This window comes from Stigmatopora argus, chromosome 17 (assembly GCF_051989625.1).
Source record: "Stigmatopora argus isolate UIUO_Sarg chromosome 17, RoL_Sarg_1.0, whole genome shotgun sequence".
In the NCBI taxonomy this organism is placed as follows: domain Eukaryota; kingdom Metazoa; phylum Chordata; class Actinopteri; order Syngnathiformes; family Syngnathidae; genus Stigmatopora; species Stigmatopora argus.
The window spans coordinates 12304793-12325951 of NC_135403.1; the positions used below are offsets into that span (position 1 = coordinate 12304793).

Here is a 21159-nt window from a genome sequence, read left to right on the forward strand (position 1 = left end):
ACTTAATACTTTTGCTCTAATACAATTTATGTTTTTCCCTCTGACCGCCGTTACATTTTTTGGGTCTATAGTCATCGTAGAAACTGTTAATATGTTAACAGAAGCCAATTTAGCCTGTTGTTGTATTACTTTAACATATAAAATGTTTGTTCTTAGTTTCTGATGAATTTAAAAATGACTCCAGTGTTTTTTTTCCCTCTTTGGCTTGTTCGAAAAATACATAAAACACACCAAAGTATTGTTTTTTCTTACCAAGGCTGGGAGAAGGCTGCTGCGGCAACAGATAGCAAGTCAACACTTTCTCTCCCGTGTGTTCGTCATCTTCGGTTTGGAATTTGAGCATGGGCTGCGACTGGTTTTCCGCCAGCCACATGGCCTTCAGGTTCAGATTGGTCAAGGCAAAAGGCAGGTTTTGTAATCTAGAAAAAAAATAGGAGTCACAAATGAAGGAAGAAGGATTTGGGGGATTTTTTTTTCCCGTTACCTGTTCCCGGCCACGTCCAGCACGTGCAGCTCGGTGGCGTCGGCGAGCTCGGCGGGCAGCTTGCCCAGGCGGTTGTCCCGTAGCGAGAGCACGTTGAGGCTGGCGCAGGAACCCAGCTCTTTGGGCACCGCGCTCAGACGGTTGCGGTCCACGTTCAAGTTGGTCAGTTTCTTCAGCTTGCCCAGCGAGCGAGGAAGCGTCTTGGGGAAAAAGTAGAGGGCCAATCCATCAAAAAAATAATAATTATAATGACAACTCATATCTCAAGGCCACTTTGCATTAGGGATGCCATCACTTGAATTCACCAATACTCAGATAGCCACATGTAAATATACAATAAAAAACACAAGGGAAGAAAAAAGTGGAAAAATTTAAAATGAATTTAATAATTTAAAAAAATTAAAATAAATTCTTTATTTTATTCCAATTTAAACATTACATATTCTTTGTTTCTTTAAAAAAAATGAAGTTAAATGAACTAATTTAAAATTTTAAAGAATTCAAAATAAATTGAATAATTAAAAAATATATATATATATATATATATATATATTGATTTTTATTTCAATTTAAATTACATATTCTATATATTTTTTTTTTTTTATCTGAATTAGAAATATGTATAATTTCCCAGAAATGTCTGGCAACCAATTCAGGGTGTTTCTGAATGAAAGAATATTTATCTTTTAAATACATTACATAAAAATATTACCTGGAGGAGGTTTTCGGTCAAGATGAGCTCGGTCAGGTTTTCACAATCTCCGATGGAATCAGTCAGGTGGGTCAGTCGGTTCTGGTCCACCTTGAGGATGGAAAGTTGCTTCAAACAACCTGCAGGGAAAAATACGGAGCTGTAATTACCTCATTTGTACACTAGAGGGCAGTGCAGGCAACAAAAACAAACTCCCTTCCATTAATAGTAAATTTTGTAGCTGTTTTTATTCTTTTATGGGTCACCTATGCTGTCTGGAACCACCTCCAGCAGATTCTGAGTGAGCAGCAGGTCGGTGAGAGCCAGGAGGCCGTCCAGCTCGGACGGAAGCTCCTCCAGCCGATTCTCGGACACGTCCAGGCAAACCAGCTTGCGGAGGTTCCCAAGCTCCTGAAAAATAAAAACGACATTTAGTTAGAAAGCGGACGTGGACGGAAAAAAAGAAAATATAGAATTGCACTCGCCGGTGGTAACGACGACAACTGGTTCCGGTCCAGCCAAAGCTCCCTCAGATTGGGCAGTGCGCCCAGCGTGTCCGGCTAGGAATACAAGAAAGATGACCATAGAGAGAGTGTTTTTGTTACCGTACGATTTTGGGCTGGCTGGGAAAAAAAGAATTAATTTATTGCCAAAAAATCGACAAAGGGAAAAACACATGCGTACATTTCTATCTATTTTTCCTTTGTGATTTCATGTAAGAGGGGAGAAAATATTATTCCAGAAACACAGCCTTCGGTTTTAACGTGATGTCACCTATTTGTTCAAGCCCCACCCGCGTAGTCATGAGTTTTTGTTTTGTTTACACTTGCCTCATTATCAGAACTTGCCGAATTCAAGTTCCAAAGAAAAACTTTGAAGAACGCGACAGATGTTAGCAAACAAGTCTAAGCGTATGCGCAAATTTCATTTGGAAATAAATTCAACTTGTCTACAAACTCAACAATCATTTGCATGTCAATTACCAGCACTTCCAGTTCGTTGCTGCCCAGGTCCAGCTGTTCCAGTTTGACCAGGAAAGATAGCGACCTGAAAAACAGTCAATGAAAAGTTAGCACATTAGGCTAAGCTAAGATAGCAGGTGTGTCTAATGAATGGTGTGTAAAGTTATGTTATGAGACAATTTGTTACATCATTGTAATCCAATTGCCATTTATGCTAACAGTACACTGTACACCGATGCTAATTCCTCTGAGCAATAAGCTAGCACAACAACACTTTAAGGCACATGAAAAAACAACAACAAAAAACAACAAACACACAATAGCTATCATTACGAATAACGTTCTCCTTTTTTTTCTCCAACTCACAAAGGCAACATTAAGGAAATAAACTGCGTAAAATAAAAGATACACTTACGTTGGCAAACATTTTAGCAAGTTCTCCCGTAGCTCCAATGTCACTAGGTTAGCCAAACTGTGAAAAGAGTGCAAAAAGGTTATAAAAAAACAACAATGAATCCCTCTAGAAAATCTCGTTAGCATAAAAATTGAACCAAAAATGGAGAACTTAAACGTCATACTTTCCAATGTCGCCAGGCAGAGTCTGCAACGACACCTCGTTGAGCGCCAAGTGCGCTAACGCTCGCAGCTGCGTGAAGCCTTCCGGCAATCTGTGGCGCAAACAAATGAAAAACAAGAAAATAAATAATATATTACCAGAGGGACTGTCTTCAGCTCGCTAGCCGCTAATAGACGATGAGCTAATGATGTTAGCACACACTTTGCTGCCTTAATGCATAGCTTTTAAACCTCACTTATTTTCTGTGAGGAAAAAAATGCACAGTCACTATCGAGTGCTAGACGGTGCATTCGGGTGCGTGCGTAAAATGTAGCGCTAATCTCATCAACGACGGGAGCGTCGTTTTGGCGCGGCGGGGGGAGGCCTACCTGGAAAGGGGGTTTCCGCTGAAGTCGGCGATCTCCAAAGCGCGGCAAAATTTGATGCTCTCGGGGATTTCGGGAATGTCTGGGAGAGAATAAAGCAGATATGTTGGGAGAGCATATCGTTTCAAGTGGCTCCTAAACGCAACCAGATGCTCCGAAGCGGGAATGAAAAATAGAGCGATGACAGTGAAACCTTGAGATAAGAACTTTTTTTTCTTTTTGGTTGGTCAGAAAGTGGCCTGATTTGTGGCGAGTGGACACTAGCGGACGCTAGCTAGCTAGCTATCTTCACATAAACACCCACTATCGCCATATTGGGACATAGGTGCTAACCATGCTTCGTCATAAACGCACAAACACTATTTACGCAAAAGGTATGTCAATAAAGAAAAGTTGAAATGTACCGTTTCTGGATATGTCCAACTCCACCAGCTGCATGAAGTTGGCCACTTCGGGGGGAAGTCTTTGGATCTCATTGTCGCTCAGCCCCAGTTTCCGGAGGTTCAGTAGTCTGAAGAAAGGCTGTGGAGGACGACGTATTGGATAGAAAGTTCAGACAATGACAACAATAAAGGAAAAAAAAATGTTCAGGATATACAGTATGTTTGGGGTCATTTCCTGTTCGGCTAAGCTCTCAATTTCAGGGCAATACAAAGCAAAATTGTTGAGTCAGTACAACAAAAGTTCGTTTTTTTTAGATTAATATCAGTATTACAAGCAAAAGTAAAGAGTGACAACGTATATATAAAATACAACGACCAAACTCCAGACGGATAACGAAGAAGTAGCAATTTGAGTCAATGTCTTACAAAGTAAGCGAGAATTTGAGAGCTCCTTCCGAGGACTCTGAAACGCTTTGTGGTCTTGCTAGACAGACAAAAGGCGCTTTTGGATGGGAACAGAGAGTGTATTAGCTGGAGAGCCCAATGCTCGGATGTGCTTCATTCATCTGAACAGACCGCGACCGCGTCGCCGTCGAGCCTCTTTTGAGTGGCATCCACAGAGGACCCACTGTTTGCCCTCGGAGGACGCCAAAGCGCAATTCTTGGCAAACCCGCGCTGGGAATTTGTACGGAATCGTTATTCCTTGACGATGAGCTCGGCGTCTGGCTGTCGGTTGAAATTAAACGGGACGACAGCGGGGAATTTGGCGGAAACTGCTGAATCTCATTTTCAACAAATGTTAGTTTGTCGGGTCAGATAAAATAAGATTACAAGTGATAGCATTGAGCTATTGGGAAAAACAGCACAATTGACATTTCTAACACCTGAGCTCGGGACCGATCTGGGCGTGGACCGAGTATTTGCCGCGGTCTCGGGTGACGGGGATGGGAATCCGAGTCGTCAAAGCGCTAAACATTAGCGTTGAGCTGAATTTTCCCAGCAAAACATAGGAATTTGTGCGGAACCAATCCAGCAATCTAATAAAAGAAAATTGAAAAACAGCTTTCCAATGCATTCCTCCACTCTTGATATCATTATCATGTCATTTAGGGGGGTTAATCATATTATAACCTCTCGCTCATGCACAAACGTGGCCTTTCACTGCAACTGGAAGGCTTTGGGGAAGTAAATACGAGGCGGAAATGAATCAAAACAAAGAAAAATGGTAAAAGAAGCTGGATTTGTGACATTTCAGTTGATTTCTATGAGGTCATGTTCACTGTCGCCACCAGTGGGCAGTGTACTCTCCCAAAATCCATACAACTAAATACAGCACTTTCAAAACAAACTTTTACTCTCGAATCGATCAATAAAACAAAGCAGGAAAATGTCATCCTAAAAAGGAAGACCTAACAAAAACGGGGGACGTAAATGTCAAATCCAGATTCCCATATCGCGGAGGCACCAAATCCCGGCGCGCGCCCGCCGGCCCCTCCCCGACGGTCCGCCGCCAAGCGTTCCATGGTGATGCAGCCTAGCGACGCACGCCGAAAACAACAATGCGGCAGCGGGAGGAGGAGGGAAGGCGGTCGTGTTTCTTAAAAACGGGCTGCTACACTTCACAGGGACATGGCTGACTGGATAACTTGGTCAGAGTGGATCATCCAATTGTGATTGGTTAAGAAAACTTGGCCAGAAACAGTTTACAGGAAGTAAAAGCGCTAATTTCCATGTTGGAATTTGCAAAAAAAATGAAAACTTATAGTTGAATCCATACGACTATTAGCCCCGCCTCTCCAGCTTCCCTCCACCGAGATACAAAAGCCAATCGTCAGTCCCAAGCCGGCCTTCCCTGACCGGTCGCCCCTCTTGTCCGGGGGGAGTCCTCCTTTGTCTGAAAGGGCAGCGCCACGGCTAAAAATGGAGGGATTGGGGACTTGAGAACAAGGGCAATTGTTGAAAGGAGTGGATCATTAATAAAAAAAGACCACTGGGGCGGTTTAAACAACAACAAAAAAGCTTAAGCCGCTCACCGTTAAACTAGCGTGAACTTTGACCTCCAGTTCAATTAGAAGAAGCATCCATTTTGTTCTAGACTCCTTCTTACTTCTCCTGTAAAAGTAGTCAGTCATACACTATTGATCGCCTTGCATAAGTGTTCCAGGTAAGGTGAACACTGGCCAAAAAAATTAATAAATAAACTTAGTGCTGCCACTGTCTGCGCAAAGTTCAAATTCAAAGGCACGGCAGCTGCTTTGAATGTCTTTTGCTTTGCAAATCCGCAGCCGTGTCCCAAAAAGCGGCCTTGGCGGATTCTTTGCGGGTGTTTCCGAGTCACCCGATCGGCGACGAGCCCACCGGTTCGGCGACGTCGGCGGATTAGCTGCTCTATTTCTAAAACGCTAGCTGTGTCAGATAGCAAAAGTCATGAGTAGTCATTAGGGACATCCAAATTGCATATTTAGCACCCCAAAGCTTGTTAAAAAAATGTCTTTTTACCCCCAATTTGATCAAAAGTATTGCTATTGCTAGTAATCGCAACGTATATGTTTGTTCCCAGTGTAATTAGCTCAGCGCGGTTATGTTTGCACAGCGCCACTTGACGCAGGCATGCCTGGAATCTCCGGGAGTTTATCCCGCACCGCCCACTCCAACCCTCGCACACTTGAACTTACCCGTAACACACACACAAGACACACACACACACGTGCCGCACTCCTACGCGCAGCCCTTGGACGCTATTTTGAATGAAGTTAAGCATTGTTTTTCAGCCGACTCAAACAGGATCACCAGGAGAATTTGCCCATCGTGCGTTTTCTCGTGTATGTTTTGGAAGTGATGAATGTGGGAAAAGTGGGCTAGCGTGTCGGAGAAAATCCAGGCTATTACTTTTTATATTGCTAACGTAGTTGCAGTTAAACTGACTATAAAATGTTGTGATTTAATGTGACTAATCCAACACGACTTGCTAGTTTTTGTAAATACGCAAAACTGTGTTGCACAGCATTGGCGGCTTTTCTTAATAGAAAACCCTCAGCTCAAAATACCTCAAAATGAACAGCAAATAACCCCATTACAGCTAAGCTAGCATCCCAAATTTTCCCAAAATTGCATTTTCTAGTTCAAACTTGATATTCAGCAGGCTGAAAAAGTCAAAACTAACTCATGACAAGTATTAATAGATAATTATATATAAAGTACATATGCCACTGTGCTGCTTTGGTTGACATTGAAAAGTTTTAGGTTGCAGCACTAATTGATGCGTTTGCTATGTCTCACCTATTAATTTAATGTCAATTTAAAGATATCATGATATAAAATGGCCCCTGTCCAGATAGATCTTGTTCCATATGGCACAGCAATGGGGAAAATATAATCTGACATTACTTGCTATGTTTGCTTTATTACAGACCAAAAAAATAAAAAAAAAATCATGTAGCGAAGCGGATCTGGCCGGCGGGCCTCAGCTTTGATGTTTGCAGCGGTAATATTTGTGCAACACTTGCTCTACTTCCTTAATAGCAACAAAGGTTTCATTCATTTAATTTTTTAACCTATTTATCTATGTCTAAAATGTCTTTTCCTGTGTCTGTATTCTCACCCGCTTGCTACTACGACAGTGAATTTCCGGAACACGTGATGAATAGTTATCTCATCTAACCTAATGTAATCTAATAAAACAAATATTTACTCTTGCAGTGTAAAAACTAATATTTACATTTTTTTTCCAGTTTGTTTTGTATCTTAAAAATGATCATTAAAAATGTCAAAATGGAGATATTTAAGTTCTGTGTACACACCTATCGTACACTAAAACCACTGAAACGGTGGCGCAAAAACAGGGCATTCCAACCACGACTTGATTATTCCCACTTCCTGTGGATGGGGACGCTCCCAAAACAAAAAGAGTCAACAATCGGAATTTCTGAGGGTGACTCCGCCCTTTGAATGCATCGATAACCACCTTATCGCGAGTAAGAAGTTACAATTACCGCCAACGGGAGCTAATTACATAGACCTTATTCTAAAGTGGGATTTTGCTAGCAACCTATCGGACGCCTATCGAACTATACTCGACTCCTAGCATCCGAGCTAATAAATCATTTGCGATGAGTAGCCTGGTAAACGCCAGCCACTCCGGAATCAAAAGGCCATAAAATAAAGTACACACTGGCTAGTGACTTGATAAGCCGGTCGTCTGTCAGCCTTTGAGCTTGTCGTTAGCCGCCGGCGTTAGCTTAGGTTTGCGCGCGGTAGATTTGCCATCCGACAGATATTTGGGCGACTCTCCCCAATGGCAAACAGCTGCCGTGGCGATGGCGCGGCCATTAATTATTCACTGGAGTTTTGCTTCCGTGTTTACCCTTGTCGCGGGCTAGCGGGGCTAGCGCCTGGGGACGACAGATGGCTCAATGTGCTGCCTGGATGCGATCGTTGACGGCTGTAAACGCTTCGTACAATTGAATCTTAACACAAATTGAGGTGTGGTCCAGATCGATGTATGCTTGGACTTAAGTGCTGTTCAATGAGAGTTTTTGGGGGGTCCTGTCTCCCATTTTTAGGACAAATTCAATGGACTATATAGTAAGACTTTTGAAAAACTGCGACTTTCATGATGTCATTTTTGACTTTTCCGGAAAATGTTGTATTTTCTCGTGAGTCTTGGAATGCTAACAATTCAGACATTAAAATTAAAATTATGTTAATTCCATTCAACTGGATTGTTAGAACTAAATGCCTTACAAAAACCAGAACCAAAACTATCAATAGTCCTAGAACATCTGATCCTAAGAACTGGGCGATCACTTCCTCCGGTATGGAAAAGACAATTAACCCCCGCCCCCAAACTTCTTCACCTCCTGTTAATCCTTCCTTCGAATAAATTATAGCCCACAAACGCTCTCCCACAGCAGATTGGGGATGGGGGGAAGGGGGAAGGACAGTGGCAGGCAGGCAGGCAGGCAGGCAGGAAGTAGGACCAGCTGGTCATCGGGCTCAGACAAAAGAACCTGCTGAATGCGGTGGGATCCCTCGATGGGGCGCTTTGGATATCTTTGCGCCGGCTGGGGTTACGCTAACATGTCCGACCGACGCTCCGCATTCCTAAATGACACAGCTGATTAAGGACTTTCGCTACGGTACTGACGAATTCCCACCCGGAACGTGTAGGTTAGCCCAAAACAATGACCCTAGCAGGATCGTTATTACTCCAGTAAAGCAGAAAATCCAAGTATTCCAAAATAAGAGACAAGATAAACCACACATATATCAATATAATCGCACCAAACTACCAACAAACCCTAAAAATGACCCCACTCCCCCCCTAAATGCACCAGGAATGACCCCAACTCAACAGGAAGTGACCTCAACTCCCCTGCAATGACAGGTGAACAATTCAATTCAACAGTTGGGAAAGTTTCCCCGAATTTCCGACAAATTTGCCCTGATTGGCAAGCCAATAAGAAAGCTCTCTGTCAAAGACCCCGTCGAGGAAGCGTCAGTGATCTTATTCTCCAGTCTCGTGACAAGTTACAAAGGAGTCCATTCACAAGCAACCCCGTTACCCCCCAACGACGACCTCCCGGTCATATCAAATGTCACGGCTCGAACGGAGCGAGGCGTTCGGTTCTGAAAAGACGACGGCGGCATTTGCTCGTATAAAACAAAATACTACAGTTCAATACTACTCTGTGTAAGTTGTTTATATTTGGGTTTTCTCCATTGTTGAATGGCCAAAGAAATTCCTGGTGGGTGTGTCCCTGTGAGATTCTGCTCAACAGGTTCCCACACTGTTATTATCCAATGATAGCCTTGTAAACACGGCTTGTCAAAAGTATGGACAGATCCGGAAACGATATTCCGCCGCAAAGCTATCGTCGATCTGGCGCTTTGGCGGGCCACCGGACATTTGTTATGGCGAAATAAATATGATTTTGTACTACTATTTTTACACTTTCTTTATCAACTCATTGGCTGCCATTGACGGCAGTAGACGTCCAATCCACTTTGACTGGGATTCACCGTCAAAGGCAGCCAATGAGTTTAAAACTTTTCAACTACACAGTACTTGTATTAAAAGTACACGCAAGTACACATGCCTCTAGTCAAAGTAGACGCAAGTACACATGCCTCTAGTCAAAGTACACGCAAGTATATTTACCTGTATTATAAGTACACCTACCTCTAGTACAAGTCCACACATGTACACTAATCTGTATTACAAATACCCATAAATACACGTACCTGAATATCAAATACACATAAATACACGTACCTGAATATCAAATACACATAAATACACGTACCTGAATATCAAATACACATAAATACACGTACCTGAATATCAAATACACATAAATACACGTACCTGAATATCAAATATACATAAATATACATACCTGAATATCAAATACACATAAATACACGTACCTGAATATCGAATACATACACATACCTATAGTACAAGTAGATGCAAGTACACAAAAGTACACTTACCTGTATTACAATTACACGCAAGTACACTTACTTCTATTACACGTACACCTACCTTTAGTACAAGTACACACAAGTGCACAAATCTGTAGTAGACATACACACAAGTACACATACCTGTACTCCAAGTACACACAAGTACACGTACCTCTCGTGAAGTACACGCAAGTACATGTACTTAGGTACTACACATTCAGCCCTCCCAGTCAAAATAGATTGGACGTGTACCGCCGCGAATGGCAGCCAATGGTGTTCGATTAATACTGAGGCATAAGCCGGGATTTCTGGGGGTCCGACGGAGGGGGGGGTCGAATGCCGACAATGACTGGAACTCTCCGGATGTCTAAATCTCCATCTGTTCACTCGGCTAAAGCGCTAACAATAAGAAGTCGCCCCTTCTATGTCGATGACGAGCATACTGGTCATGGCTAATTAACCAACTGAGGACTTTGGGGTACACTTGGCCCCTTCAAATGATGTCATACTTGAAGAAAAAGTCTATGAATAATGAAATAGGCGAGTTAAGTTATGCTATTGACATGCTGGCGGGGTCGCTAGGCTTGGAAATGTCACTCTTACACGCCTAACGTACTTACGTACTTAAACGCGAGTACATGTACTTGCAGATTAAGTACAGGCAAAAAACTTGTAGTACAAGGAACCATTGTAGTATGCGTTTTATGTAACAAATGTTATTCTACTATTACTCTAGTTGACATCGACATTTTTGGTCTACTGTTGTGTTTCTATATAATTGTGTGCTATTAAATGATATTTTTTTGTTATTATATTTTTTTCTATTCCTCAATACATTTGTACTTCTGTTAGTAAGATAGACATAAAACTTTTGACATGATTCCAGAATAGCGTTTGGTTTCAACAATCTGTTTTTCCATTCATCCCTTCCTTAGAAGTTTATAACCAGTTTGACCGTAAACATTTGATGCATCTTATTAAACCATATTACACCGTCAATGACAAACTTTGGTGAACCTTTCAGCGGGGATGTCCCGATCACAGGTTTTTGCATGTGCGTCCAATTCCGGCCGGGTCAGCTGATTTTCAAGATTTGACGATATACTTTGGGAACGTATTAGTATTACTTAGACATTTCAACAGAGAGAGAATAGAAAAAATACTGGCCAATCCCTCAATTACAAAACATCAATAACAAATGACTACTAGCAATGTCTAAAGCCAATTCAGTTAGTTCATATTTTAACGTATATACCCATTTTAAGCACATGAACATCAGTTATAATACAATATTAGCTATCTGGGGACCTTTTGACACATTTGTTGCCATTTATCCCCCCGAATAATGGAATAACATCCGAGTATCGAGATATCAAGACTTACCTTGGGCAGCTCCTTGAGTTGGTTGGCATCAAGCAGGAGCTCTTCCAGGCTGCGGCTGTATCGGAATACCTCGTCGGGGACCGCCTGGAGGTTGCAGTGCCGCTTGTCCACCGACTCGACGTGGCGGTTGCATCGCCACAGCGGGATACACTTCAGCATGTCGGGGAGGGAGGAAAGGGTTCCCCCTGGGTTGGGTTGTCACTGGAGGCTCCGCATCGGCCGGACGGTGGATGGTTAGCCGGGCTAGCTACGCTCTAGGACCGGCGTCGTAAAATCCAATTAAAAAAATAATCCCCCAGCCAGTGTCAGGAGGAATATTGGCGTCTCTCCACTCGGTTTTACGTGAATAAAACAGAGCAATTTGTAGAGAATCTCACTTGACGCCGACTGTTTGTCTCGAAGTTAGCTGGTGCCGCCATCCTCGTCTCTCAGCCCCGGAAAATACGCGTGTCAGGCGGCGTCAAGAGAACCGCCGTCGCCGCCGTGTCCGCGTGTGGCGCGAACCGAGTCAAGGAAGGTTCCACTGGGTGTCCATGGGGGTCTTTAGGCACCCCTCGCCGGCTCGGGTTGATGGGGAGCTACTTACGCGGAGCCTCCATCGGCTAGCGTCTATTGTGCCTAGCTTGTAGCAGTCGTTAGCTTCCACAAGTGCCGCAGAAGATGCGTGGAAAAAAATGTCGACGACTTCCGTGGGAAAAAAACCCTACGCCGCGAGAAAAGTAAACGCGTCGAGTTTTGGCGGTTGAAATTGGACAAGGGTGCGTTAAGGGTCTCCTAACGTACGGGCGCGCGGTGTTTCCTCCGCTACTGTTGCGCCCGAGACAGGCCGGTTTGGTGTACGGGGGGGTTGGGCTGCGTTTGCGGCCATAGGACAGCCGCGTTCCGGCCCCCCCTGACGCGACATTGTCGCTTGGCCTTGATTGTATGGCGCCATCTAGATGGCCGAGGGATAGTTTGCATCATGATGGCTGCAGTGGTGCGTTCAAGAACTGTACGTAAAATGCTCATTTAAAATACGTACTACATAGCATATTAAAAAAAGTTGTTCGCTGGCAGACTCCCTTGCTTACCGCTAGAGGGGGCCCTATATTATAATTTGACCGCAATTGAGTTGTTGTTCTATTGATATTTCTGAATTATACATTTTATGTTATTTTAATGGTTAGATTATACTCTTCCCATATTTCTTGGCATTTTTTTTACATTGAATTAAGATACCGAAAGGAGCGTTACATCACCATGAAAAAGTTGTGGACAAATAACCTTTAATAGTAGAAACAAAGTGTTTACATGGTCCAACGCTTTCATGAAAAAAAGTGAGCCAAAATGAACCCAAAAAATAAAACTAATGACGTTTATGGGTGAGGGTTACAAAAACAGGAGTTTTACAGGTCACACAGCCAAACCGAAAAATCCCAACGAGGTGTCGTTAATGACAAGCTAGCGGTTGTGTGTGTGATTTTTTTTTTTAAAGAAACGACTTAATTACAAAGACAGAAATGAAAGGGTTTCACGCCGACAGATCGCTGCTGTTGAAGCGGTCTTGGTCGTAGACCTCGGCGACCACCTTGCGCCCGCCGAACCACCGGTCGTTGAGCGCGGCGATGGCTTTGTTCATCTCCGACGCCATGGAGAACTCCACGAAGATCTTGACGATGATGTCGGCGTCCTCCTCCTCGCCTTGCTTCTCCTGGTAGATGATGACGCGGTTGACCGAGCCGAATTTGCCGCACTCTTCCGTCACTTCGCCTTCGAGGTCGTCGTCTATGTCCTCCGGGCCCACCATGTTGCGCAGGACCATTACTGTCGACTGGGAGGGGCAGATTTTTGTCAATTGGTATATTTGCCTCGTTACATCTCATGGGTTGCGTTCAAAATTTTCTATTAGGTTTATTTTCCCTAAAAAAATGACAGTATAGTAAGGCTTTTTTTCCCCCCCAAAAAAAAAAAAAAAAAAAAAAAAACGACATAGTAATGGTAAGGCTTTCTTTCTGAAGAAACTACATAGTATAGTTCGTCTTAACATTTTACATTGTATACAGGCAGTGTTTTAGTACAAGGAACCATAGCCGAATACAATTCGGTCTGCATTCTAATAAAAGCTTTATGTGAAAAGTTAATTTTTTTTTCAAATTAGTTTCCATCTATATCTTCTCATGTGCTTTTAAAAAAATGCTATATTTTTTTATTAATAGTCTATCATTCCAGTATCTTTTCATTTATTTCTAATATTTCCTTACTACCAAAAAGAGACAAAGAAAATCTTTATGCTATATATATTTTAGGGTAATTTTTTCTAATGATCCAAAATTCTTTCCTTGATTTTATTCCACATTTTGGAGTTGGCATTTTGCAATTTTTTTCTCGCTGCCGTTTGGCTTACCTCTAACTTCCTAAGCAGCTTCTGCATGACCATGTGCCTGGCGCTGCTCCCCGAGATGCTCATGTGCTCCTGGTCGCTGAGCATCTCCTGGCCCGTGCCGTCCTGGAGGGCCTCCTCTTTCTCCTCCTTCTTCTCCTGCAGCTGGGCGGCCGCGCCGGCGGTGGCGGCGGCGGCCGCCGCCGCCAGCACCTGGTTGGAGAGGACGGGCGGCGACGCCAGCACCGGGTTCACCAGGCCCACTTGGGGGAGCACGGGCATGGGGGGCCGCACCGGAGTCACCCCTGCGGGCGGGAGAGCGAGCGAGCGTTATCTCGATTTTGGCAAAATCTCCCCCACCCCCCGTTTCGACACTCACCCGTGATGACGCCGGGCGCCTGCGCCGCCATGACGGCCTGCGGGATCCCCAACTGCTGACTGAGAAGCTGGGGCGCGGCCAGTGCTCCCAGGACGGACGCGCCGGCCACGGCCTCCTGCGGAGGCGTTGTGCCCGACACGTTACCCCAAGGGAAACCAACAAAAGAGGCAGCAACGGTCAAATTTATGGGGCGCGGGAGCGGCTGCGGGCGGTCCCGTTTATCCAAACCGTTTGAGGGGCGGGCGACACCTATTTTCATTGATTAAAAAACTCGCTAACCTAAAAATCCTAATTGTGGGAAATGTTGTTTTTTAGCTGGTACAAAGCTCATAGAAAACAGAGGGGAAAGGTTTCTCTCTACTTGCCTGGGCCGTGATTTTGGCAGTGGCGGCGGCGGCCGCGACGGCCGCCGCCGGCGGGAGGCCCCCGGGGGTGGTGGGCGTCAGCAGGGGCATGGGCGGGGTGACGGCCTTGCCCACCCGCAGGTACTGCCCCCCCAGGTCGAAGAGGTTCATGGACGAGACGGCGTCCACGGCCGACTGCGGCTTTTCGTACTCTGCGGGCGAAGGGGACGGGAACGGCGGTCAGCGCGGCGCCGGCGGCGAGGACGCCGGCGAGGGCCCGTCCCGTCCCGTCTCACCGATGAAGCCGAAGCCCCTGTGGCGCCCCGAGGTGGGGTCCCGGGCTAACATGCAAGATTTGATCCTCCCAAAAGCCTCAAAGACGCTTTTGATGTCGTCGTCTGACAGGTCGGGGTGCACGGACGCCACGTAGATGCGGTTAAAAGCGCGCGCTTCCTCTGCCAGCTGGTCAATGATGGGTTGCGCCTGACCGATGTTACTTGGCCGCCCAACCTATAGCACAGATCATACCAGCAGGGCTACTTAACGGAGGGGAAGGGTTGCTATGGGAAACCGAGGAAGTACTCCGAAAGTCAAATCGCTCAAGCTGCCTGTTTCATTAGACTACAAAAGAGAATCCGATTCGAAAAGGTGGCTGCCTTCCTTGACTTACAAGTTGGAATTCAAACCATTGAGTAGCTTTTCTTCATTTAAAAAAAATATATATATATATTTATTCAATATTTTTGGTTTCATTTCCAGGTACTCATATTAGGAGTACAGTCTGACAATTGTATATTTGATATATTTTTAGCCATATTTATAATTTAAAGTGTTTCTCATTAAATGTATATCAACACCACAAATGTGAAATTTAGAGTAATAAACGGATATTTTTTATTCATTACTTTTCCATGAACTGTATGTAGTTTGTGTTAAAAATGCTTCCAAACATATCAATTGGAATTCACCATGAGTTTTTAATATATATATATATTAGAATGAATAATTTTTAAACCCATTTTTTATTTACAATTTCTTTAATGTTTTAAAATAATTAAATTTGAACAGCAATTTTAAATTCATTTTCTGCAATTTTTATTCATTACATTTAATGCTATACCTACAAGTAGTTGTTTTTAATCATCATTAACTTGAAATGAATTGAGAACCATATGTAAATTTATTTTAGTTACATTGTGAAGAATATTTTTCATAATAAAAATAAATGCTGGACTTAATTCCGCAATTGAGGAATACTTTTCCATACTATTCAAATATTTTTTTCTATTATCAATCAACCATTTTGTATTCTGCTTATCTTCACCATGACGAGTATTGCATGTGTGCCTTTGGGTAAAATAGCTATATAATGTGCAATTTTTTTTAAAATGTTTTTCATAACATGAAATTCGGTATTTCAGCGTAATTTTTTTTCAGTTGTTTGAAAAACTTGTAAGTCAGGGTACCGGTCTCTAAACTGGGTGGGGAACCACTTGGCTTAAATTGGGCACGACGAAATGTGGAAAAAAACACGACGCCAACTACAACTGAGAGTCTCTGTAAAGAATTAAGATTTTTGTTGGTTTTAAGTTCCAAATGATCCTCAGCACTACACGAGGGGCCAAAATCAAGACTTTTTTGTGGGATTCCCACCCTCCGCCAGCGATGTTTCAACCGAGTCACCACTAACGTGACCTTCCTATGCCTTCTCCTGTCCTATTTAGAATTTTTGAACGAGCGTCTAGACGGGACTGGGATCTGTACTACAGATGGGGCGGCCAAGCAACACCAACCAGGCGCAGCCCATCATCGGCACAACGTAGGCAGAGCGATACAGCGCGTGCGCTAGCGGCTGCCCTTGACACAAGTGTTGAAACGACACATTCGACACGCAAGCGAGCAAATCACACGGTCACGCACCTGCAAGTCAGAGACAGACAAAAAACAGGAACATTAGTGGCATCAGAGAAGAATTTTCTCATCAGCTCAAAATGTTACAGCACAGAAGAACCTCCAATAGTTGCATTTTAGTTGAATACGGACGGATGGAAGAGGACGTGAGGGACTTTGGAGGTTCCGCCGGCCGCATGTTGACAGAACTTACCCTTAGTGTTTAAAAGGCTGGCTCCCGGTTACTCACCTTAATGTTTCGCCCACCCAACATGACGGAATTCATCTGCTCCAGAGCCAGCTGGGCAGCCTCTGGCACGTCGTACTCCACGAAGGCAAAGCCCTGCGAGGTCCACCGGAAAGCATTTGGAAATGTGTATTTTTATCCAGTCTTTAATGACAGCATACTTTTAATTGATCTAGTCACTTTTTATATGTTATTGACATTTTCAGTGAAAAATATCTTAAATTTGATATTTTTTCAAAGAAAAATGGAACACTATAAAAAAATATAATAGCTGAAAAGTATTTTAATATAATAAAAAATAGAAATGTATTTCATTATCCAGTCTTTTATGACAGCATATTTTGTTTTCTATTCACTTTTTAGATGTTATTGACATTTCCAGTGAAAAATATCGTAAATTTTATATCTTTTCAAAGAAAAATGGAACACTATAAAAAATATAATAGCTGAAAGCTATTTTAATATAATAAAAAAAAGAAATGTATTTCTTTATCCAGTCTTTTATGACAGCATACTTTTTTTCTATTCACTTTTTAAATGTTGACATTTTCAGTGAAAAATATTTAAATTTGATATATTTTCAAAGAAAAAATGGAACACTATAAAAAATAATAGCTGAAAACAATTTTAATATAATTAAAAAAAGAAATGTATTTCATTTTTTGTTTCTTTGGTCACCATTCAACATTTTGAAACATTTTTTTATCAAATAGAAGATAGTCAAGAAAAAATAAAGTTGTTTTTTTTGGTTCTATTTTGTCATTTAGAAAAAAATGATAATTTTAAAATAGGGGGAAAATGTCTCGTTTAATTTAAAAATCAATTTAAAACAGATGAATTCATAGAAAGATAATTCTGAATTATTATATTAAAATAGTTTTCAGCTATTATCAGAATAATTAGTTTAATTTAAAAATCCATTTAAAACAGATGAATTCATAGAAACATTATTCTGAATTATTATATTTAAATAGTTTTCAGCTATTATCAGAATAATTAGTTTAATTTAAAAAAAAAATCAATTTAAAACGGATGAATTCATAGAAATATTATTCTGATTTGTCATCCATAGTTAAACATTTTAAAATGAATACAAACAAACTCAAACCTAACACGCTGACAAAATTTAACCATACGATTGTCGCCATTTTGGGCCAACAAGTCAACCCATTGCAAAAACATTGCGTTCAAACCACCGGTCCCCATTCTCTTCCAAGCCCCGCCCACCTCCTCACCTTATGCTTCATGGTGACCGAGTCCCAAGACATGTCAATGCTCTTGATGGGTCCGAAGGGTGCAAAGGCCTGTCGGATGGTGTCCTCCCCGAGCTCATAGTAAATGGAGCCCACGTACACTCGGCACATGATGGCGAGGGCGCGCTGCCGCTGAGCCGCCACCTGTCCACCGGGAAAAACCCAACAGCGCGTTAGCATCGGCGCCCGGCCGTCCAGCGTGGAAGAATATGCACACGCACACACCAACGGGAAATAATAAGATATGTATTTTTCTACTGTGCTTTGGTTTCCCAAAAGTAGCCTCTAGCCAATTCAAAAAAAAGAGATCGCAAGGAAGGGGCGCTCTGAATATAATGATGTAATCAAAAAGGGACAGAGCGAATAGAGGAAGACGTCTTATGTACACGTAGAAAGAGTTATCGATATGACTTATGGAGGCAGAGGAAACACGGAAGTGTTTGACATGCACGGCCCTCACAAATAGTTGGCTTCAGAAACTGACCTGTAGTCCAGGGATGCAAGTAAGGTACAAAAAAAAGAGAAAAAAAAACTAATCGAAAGCGCTTTTAAACCTTTCGCAAAAGGCCGACTGTGTTTTCGACCGACGTTTTTTTTAGAAGTCTCTCAAAGCCTGTTTTTGGTCAAACGTTACTCTATTTAAACGAGCAGAACTCCAAATATTCGCTGTATAAATGCAGGGATTGGTGCCGAATCAAAAGTCCTTGTTTTTTTTTTTGTCTCCATTGGGAATGCGCACAGAAAAAAATTTAATAATCTATTGACCGATTGTAAAGGTGAGAGAGGATCTCCAAAGCCCATAGTCACGGCTGCCATCTGAAAGACAGTAAAGACGAAAAAGGTGCTGAAAAGTAGGTTAGATTTCCCTTAGCTTTGCTTAGTCTTTTCTTAAATCTTTTTTTTTTTTTTTACTTTTCAAAACAAAAAAATGACACCTAGACAGACAAATGCCAACTCTTCCACTAAACAACATAATTTGGCGACTTGCCTCCTCCTTTTTTTATGACAAAATCTACACAATTAGCATTCAAGACTCTTAAGGAGAAACAGAACAAAGACTTTTTCTACTTTTTTTTGTCTAAATTAAACCAATGCCTTGATCGAATTCCCACCACCTGAAAAAGAAGACAAGAGGCACAAGCAGGACACGCTTCTACACAAACTCGGTTTTCGCTGCACAGTGGAGAAGAGAGGAGAAAATTAGCATTTTATCGAATGATATGAAAAGATAGCTGAAAAAAAATGTGTTCAGGTTTTTTTTTTTACAAATATGGATGCCAACCAGGATTTTCTTCTTCCTCATTAGCTGCTGTAAACAGAAAGACTCGCTTCCCCCAAAAACCAAATAAAAATACATATAAAAAATGGAGAAAATTCAAAAGGAAATTAAAAAAATGAGAAAAAAATCAAACCTATTTGTTAACAAAAAAGAACACAGAAAAAACTAATTTAGTAACAGAAAATAAAGAAAACATGTATATTTCTGAAATTTATTATTAACTAAAAAATATATTTAGTTTGGTATATATATATATATATATATATATATATATATATATATATATATATATATTCCCCTTTTCTTTGATTTTTATATTTCAGATTTTTGCTTCCTTAGCTGTATTTTTCCAATTTAATTTTCTATATTTTGTGTTTTTTTAAATACTACTACACAACAATACGAGTATAATATTACTACGTACTCATGTATCCTCCGATGTTTTTTTCATTAACCGATTATGTGTTAAGACAACGACTGCCGCCAAAAGACTAGCTTGAAACGTGTGCTTATTACGTGCGTATAAACGTGCGAAATTATTAGTAAATGAGCGAACAATTCCCAGCATTTTCCAACCAAGACGTGCAAAGGAAATAAAATGTACATCTCACCTGTAGATTAGTGAGCTGCTGTTGTTGATGGGCTATGGTCTGTTTCACCAAGACACTCTTAATGCTCTGCTCCATGGCATACTTCTTTGCCTGGCGATAAGTGAAGAAAGGCACATTTAAAAACTAGCAATGGACGAGAATGATGAATGTTGCTCATAGATGAGTTACCCGCTGCAGCGCCTCCTGCTGCTCCGGGGTGAGCGGCGGCAGGCCCAGTTTAGAGCCCGTGCCCTGTCCATTCTCCATCGTCATAGCGACGCCTCCCTGCAATTAAAAAGTTACATTTTTTTCAATTTTCTTTTTTATTTTAATATGGAGAAAAGCATTTTGAACTGCCTTGTCTTGAATATTGCGCTATTTAAGTTAATTTCCCGTGATTTAAAATGATTAGTCATTATTATCAAATGGGACTGTTTTTATTATTAAATTTATGGTTTTTTTTTTAAATATGCAAGGTAAAAGAAGCGAAGCCATTGTTAAAGAATAAAACAAATAATATGAAATATTCGAGATTCTTCTCAAGGTACATTTCAGTATTTTTCTTTTGCTTTGATTTTCAAACATATACAACCCGCCGATTTTTAAAAAAAATATCATTGCTAAGGAATATATTTTAAAATGTCGATATTATTCGTGATCATTGTTAAAACCAATGAAAAGTCCTTACCTACCAAACCCGCAGTGTTGGTTCCACCACACTAAGGAAGGAATGCCCCCGAAGGGAGAATGATGGGGGGCTTCAACAATTCAAAAATATCTACAGGAGGGAAATTTGATATTTTAAAAAAATAATTTAAATTAGACTAATAGTGATGTTTAAAAATACGGCGCCATATCGTAAACGTAAAAACATGCAGCGTTGTGTTAACACTGGCGTGGCGCTAACGCTTCATTCAAAGTACACGGATGCCAAATGGGCATTTAAGTCACCCTTAGCTGAAAAAATAACTCACCCAATGTACAATGAAATGTTAAATAACACACCCAAACGATTTAAATGACGCAGAAAGGACATAAAATGGCACTGCGAGGAGCTAGGCCTCGTTTCAGACGGCTATCGTTGTTAGCCATTCATTACAATGGCGCGCAAAGCAAATTGCATTTCTACAGCGTTAAATTCATACTTTAGCTCAACAAATACAACAGTGCGACACATTTAAAGTCCGTGCACGTGTTCTAAGATATCCAAACGAATACAAATGCAATTATCATGCCATAATTGTCGACGAAAAATATTTACCGCAGTCTCCGTGACCGCCATGAAAGCACAGCTCCTTGGAGAGGCCCTTGCAATGTAGCTATCGCGAGAATTGCCCGAGACAATTTCTCTAAAGTGAAACTCTCGCGAGAAGAATGTAACAATGACGTAATCGAACGGAAGTTGTGCTAGCTGTATGAAAAAAAAACGCACATTTTAGCTAATTTTTAAATTTAAAAAAATAATACTATTAAGACATTCTGCAGTCATAATCATGCATTCATA

At 41.8% G+C, this 21159-nt stretch overlaps 2 protein-coding genes across 17 annotated transcripts in view; both read right to left on the reverse strand.

Annotated features, from left to right (window-relative positions):
* scrib (scribble planar cell polarity protein) overlaps nt 1–12170 on the reverse strand; it is a 34549-nt gene extending 22379 nt beyond the window's left edge. For 8 of the 12 annotated variants that reach the window (XM_077623993.1, XM_077623991.1, XM_077623997.1 and 5 more), the window contains exons 1-11: nt 11315–12169; nt 3484–3601; nt 3083–3161; nt 2716–2805; nt 2553–2609; nt 2159–2222; nt 1661–1735; nt 1442–1586; nt 1197–1315; nt 485–684; nt 253–419 (exon numbers count right to left, since the gene is read on the reverse strand). In XM_077623993.1, the coding sequence (XP_077480119.1) occupies nt 253–419; nt 485–684; nt 1197–1315; nt 1442–1586; nt 1661–1735; nt 2159–2222; nt 2553–2609; nt 2716–2805; nt 3083–3161; nt 3484–3601; nt 11315–11473 (1273 nt within the window). In that variant the 5' untranslated portion in view covers nt 11474–12169. Of the gene's footprint in view, nt 1–252; nt 420–484; nt 685–1196; nt 1316–1441; nt 1587–1660; nt 1736–2158; nt 2223–2552; nt 2610–2715; nt 2806–3082; nt 3162–3483; nt 3602–11314 lie in introns of all 12 variants that reach the window. The other 4 variants (XM_077624001.1, XM_077624000.1, XM_077623990.1 and 1 more) reach the window with 3 other exon arrangements.
* Nucleotides 12171–12562: 392 nt separating this feature from the next.
* LOC144091766 (poly(U)-binding-splicing factor PUF60-like) lies at nt 12563–21020 on the reverse strand. Of its 5 annotated transcripts, none has more exons than XM_077624384.1 (12): nt 20917–21020; nt 20348–20433; nt 19845–19940; nt 19677–19766; nt 18552–18602; nt 17769–17930; nt 16537–16629; nt 14693–14906; nt 14418–14608; nt 14053–14167; nt 13698–13978; nt 12563–13124 (listed from the first exon to the last, which is right to left on the reverse strand). In XM_077624384.1, exons 3-12 carry the CDS (start codon nt 19926–19928, stop codon nt 12825–12827), a joined length of 1581 nt encoding a protein of 526 aa, XP_077480510.1. In that variant the 5' UTR covers nt 19929–19940; nt 20348–20433; nt 20917–21020; the 3' UTR covers nt 12563–12824. The 5 variants fall into 5 exon arrangements, with proteins under 5 accessions (XP_077480510.1, XP_077480509.1, XP_077480512.1 ...); XM_077624383.1 differs by having other exon boundaries at nt 20344–20433; XM_077624386.1 differs by lacking the exon at nt 20917–21020 and adding an exon at nt 20630–20879.
* Nucleotides 21021–21159: the final 139 nt, after the last annotated feature.

Bases quoted from the DNA above. Each gene is read 5' to 3' on its own strand.
- LOC144091766 (XM_077624384.1), bottom strand. From the start codon at position 19,928: ATGACGATGGAGAATGGACAGGGCACGGGCTCTAAACTGGGCCTGCCG. The intron at 18,603-19,676 runs GTGAGATGTACA...ACTGTCTTTCAG, and splicing joins AGCAGCTCACTAATCTACAG to ATGGCAGCCGTGACTATGGG. The intron at 14,609-14,692 runs GTGAGACGGGAC...CTTCGCCCGCAG, and splicing joins CAGGGGCTTCGGCTTCATCG to AGTACGAAAAGCCGCAGTCG.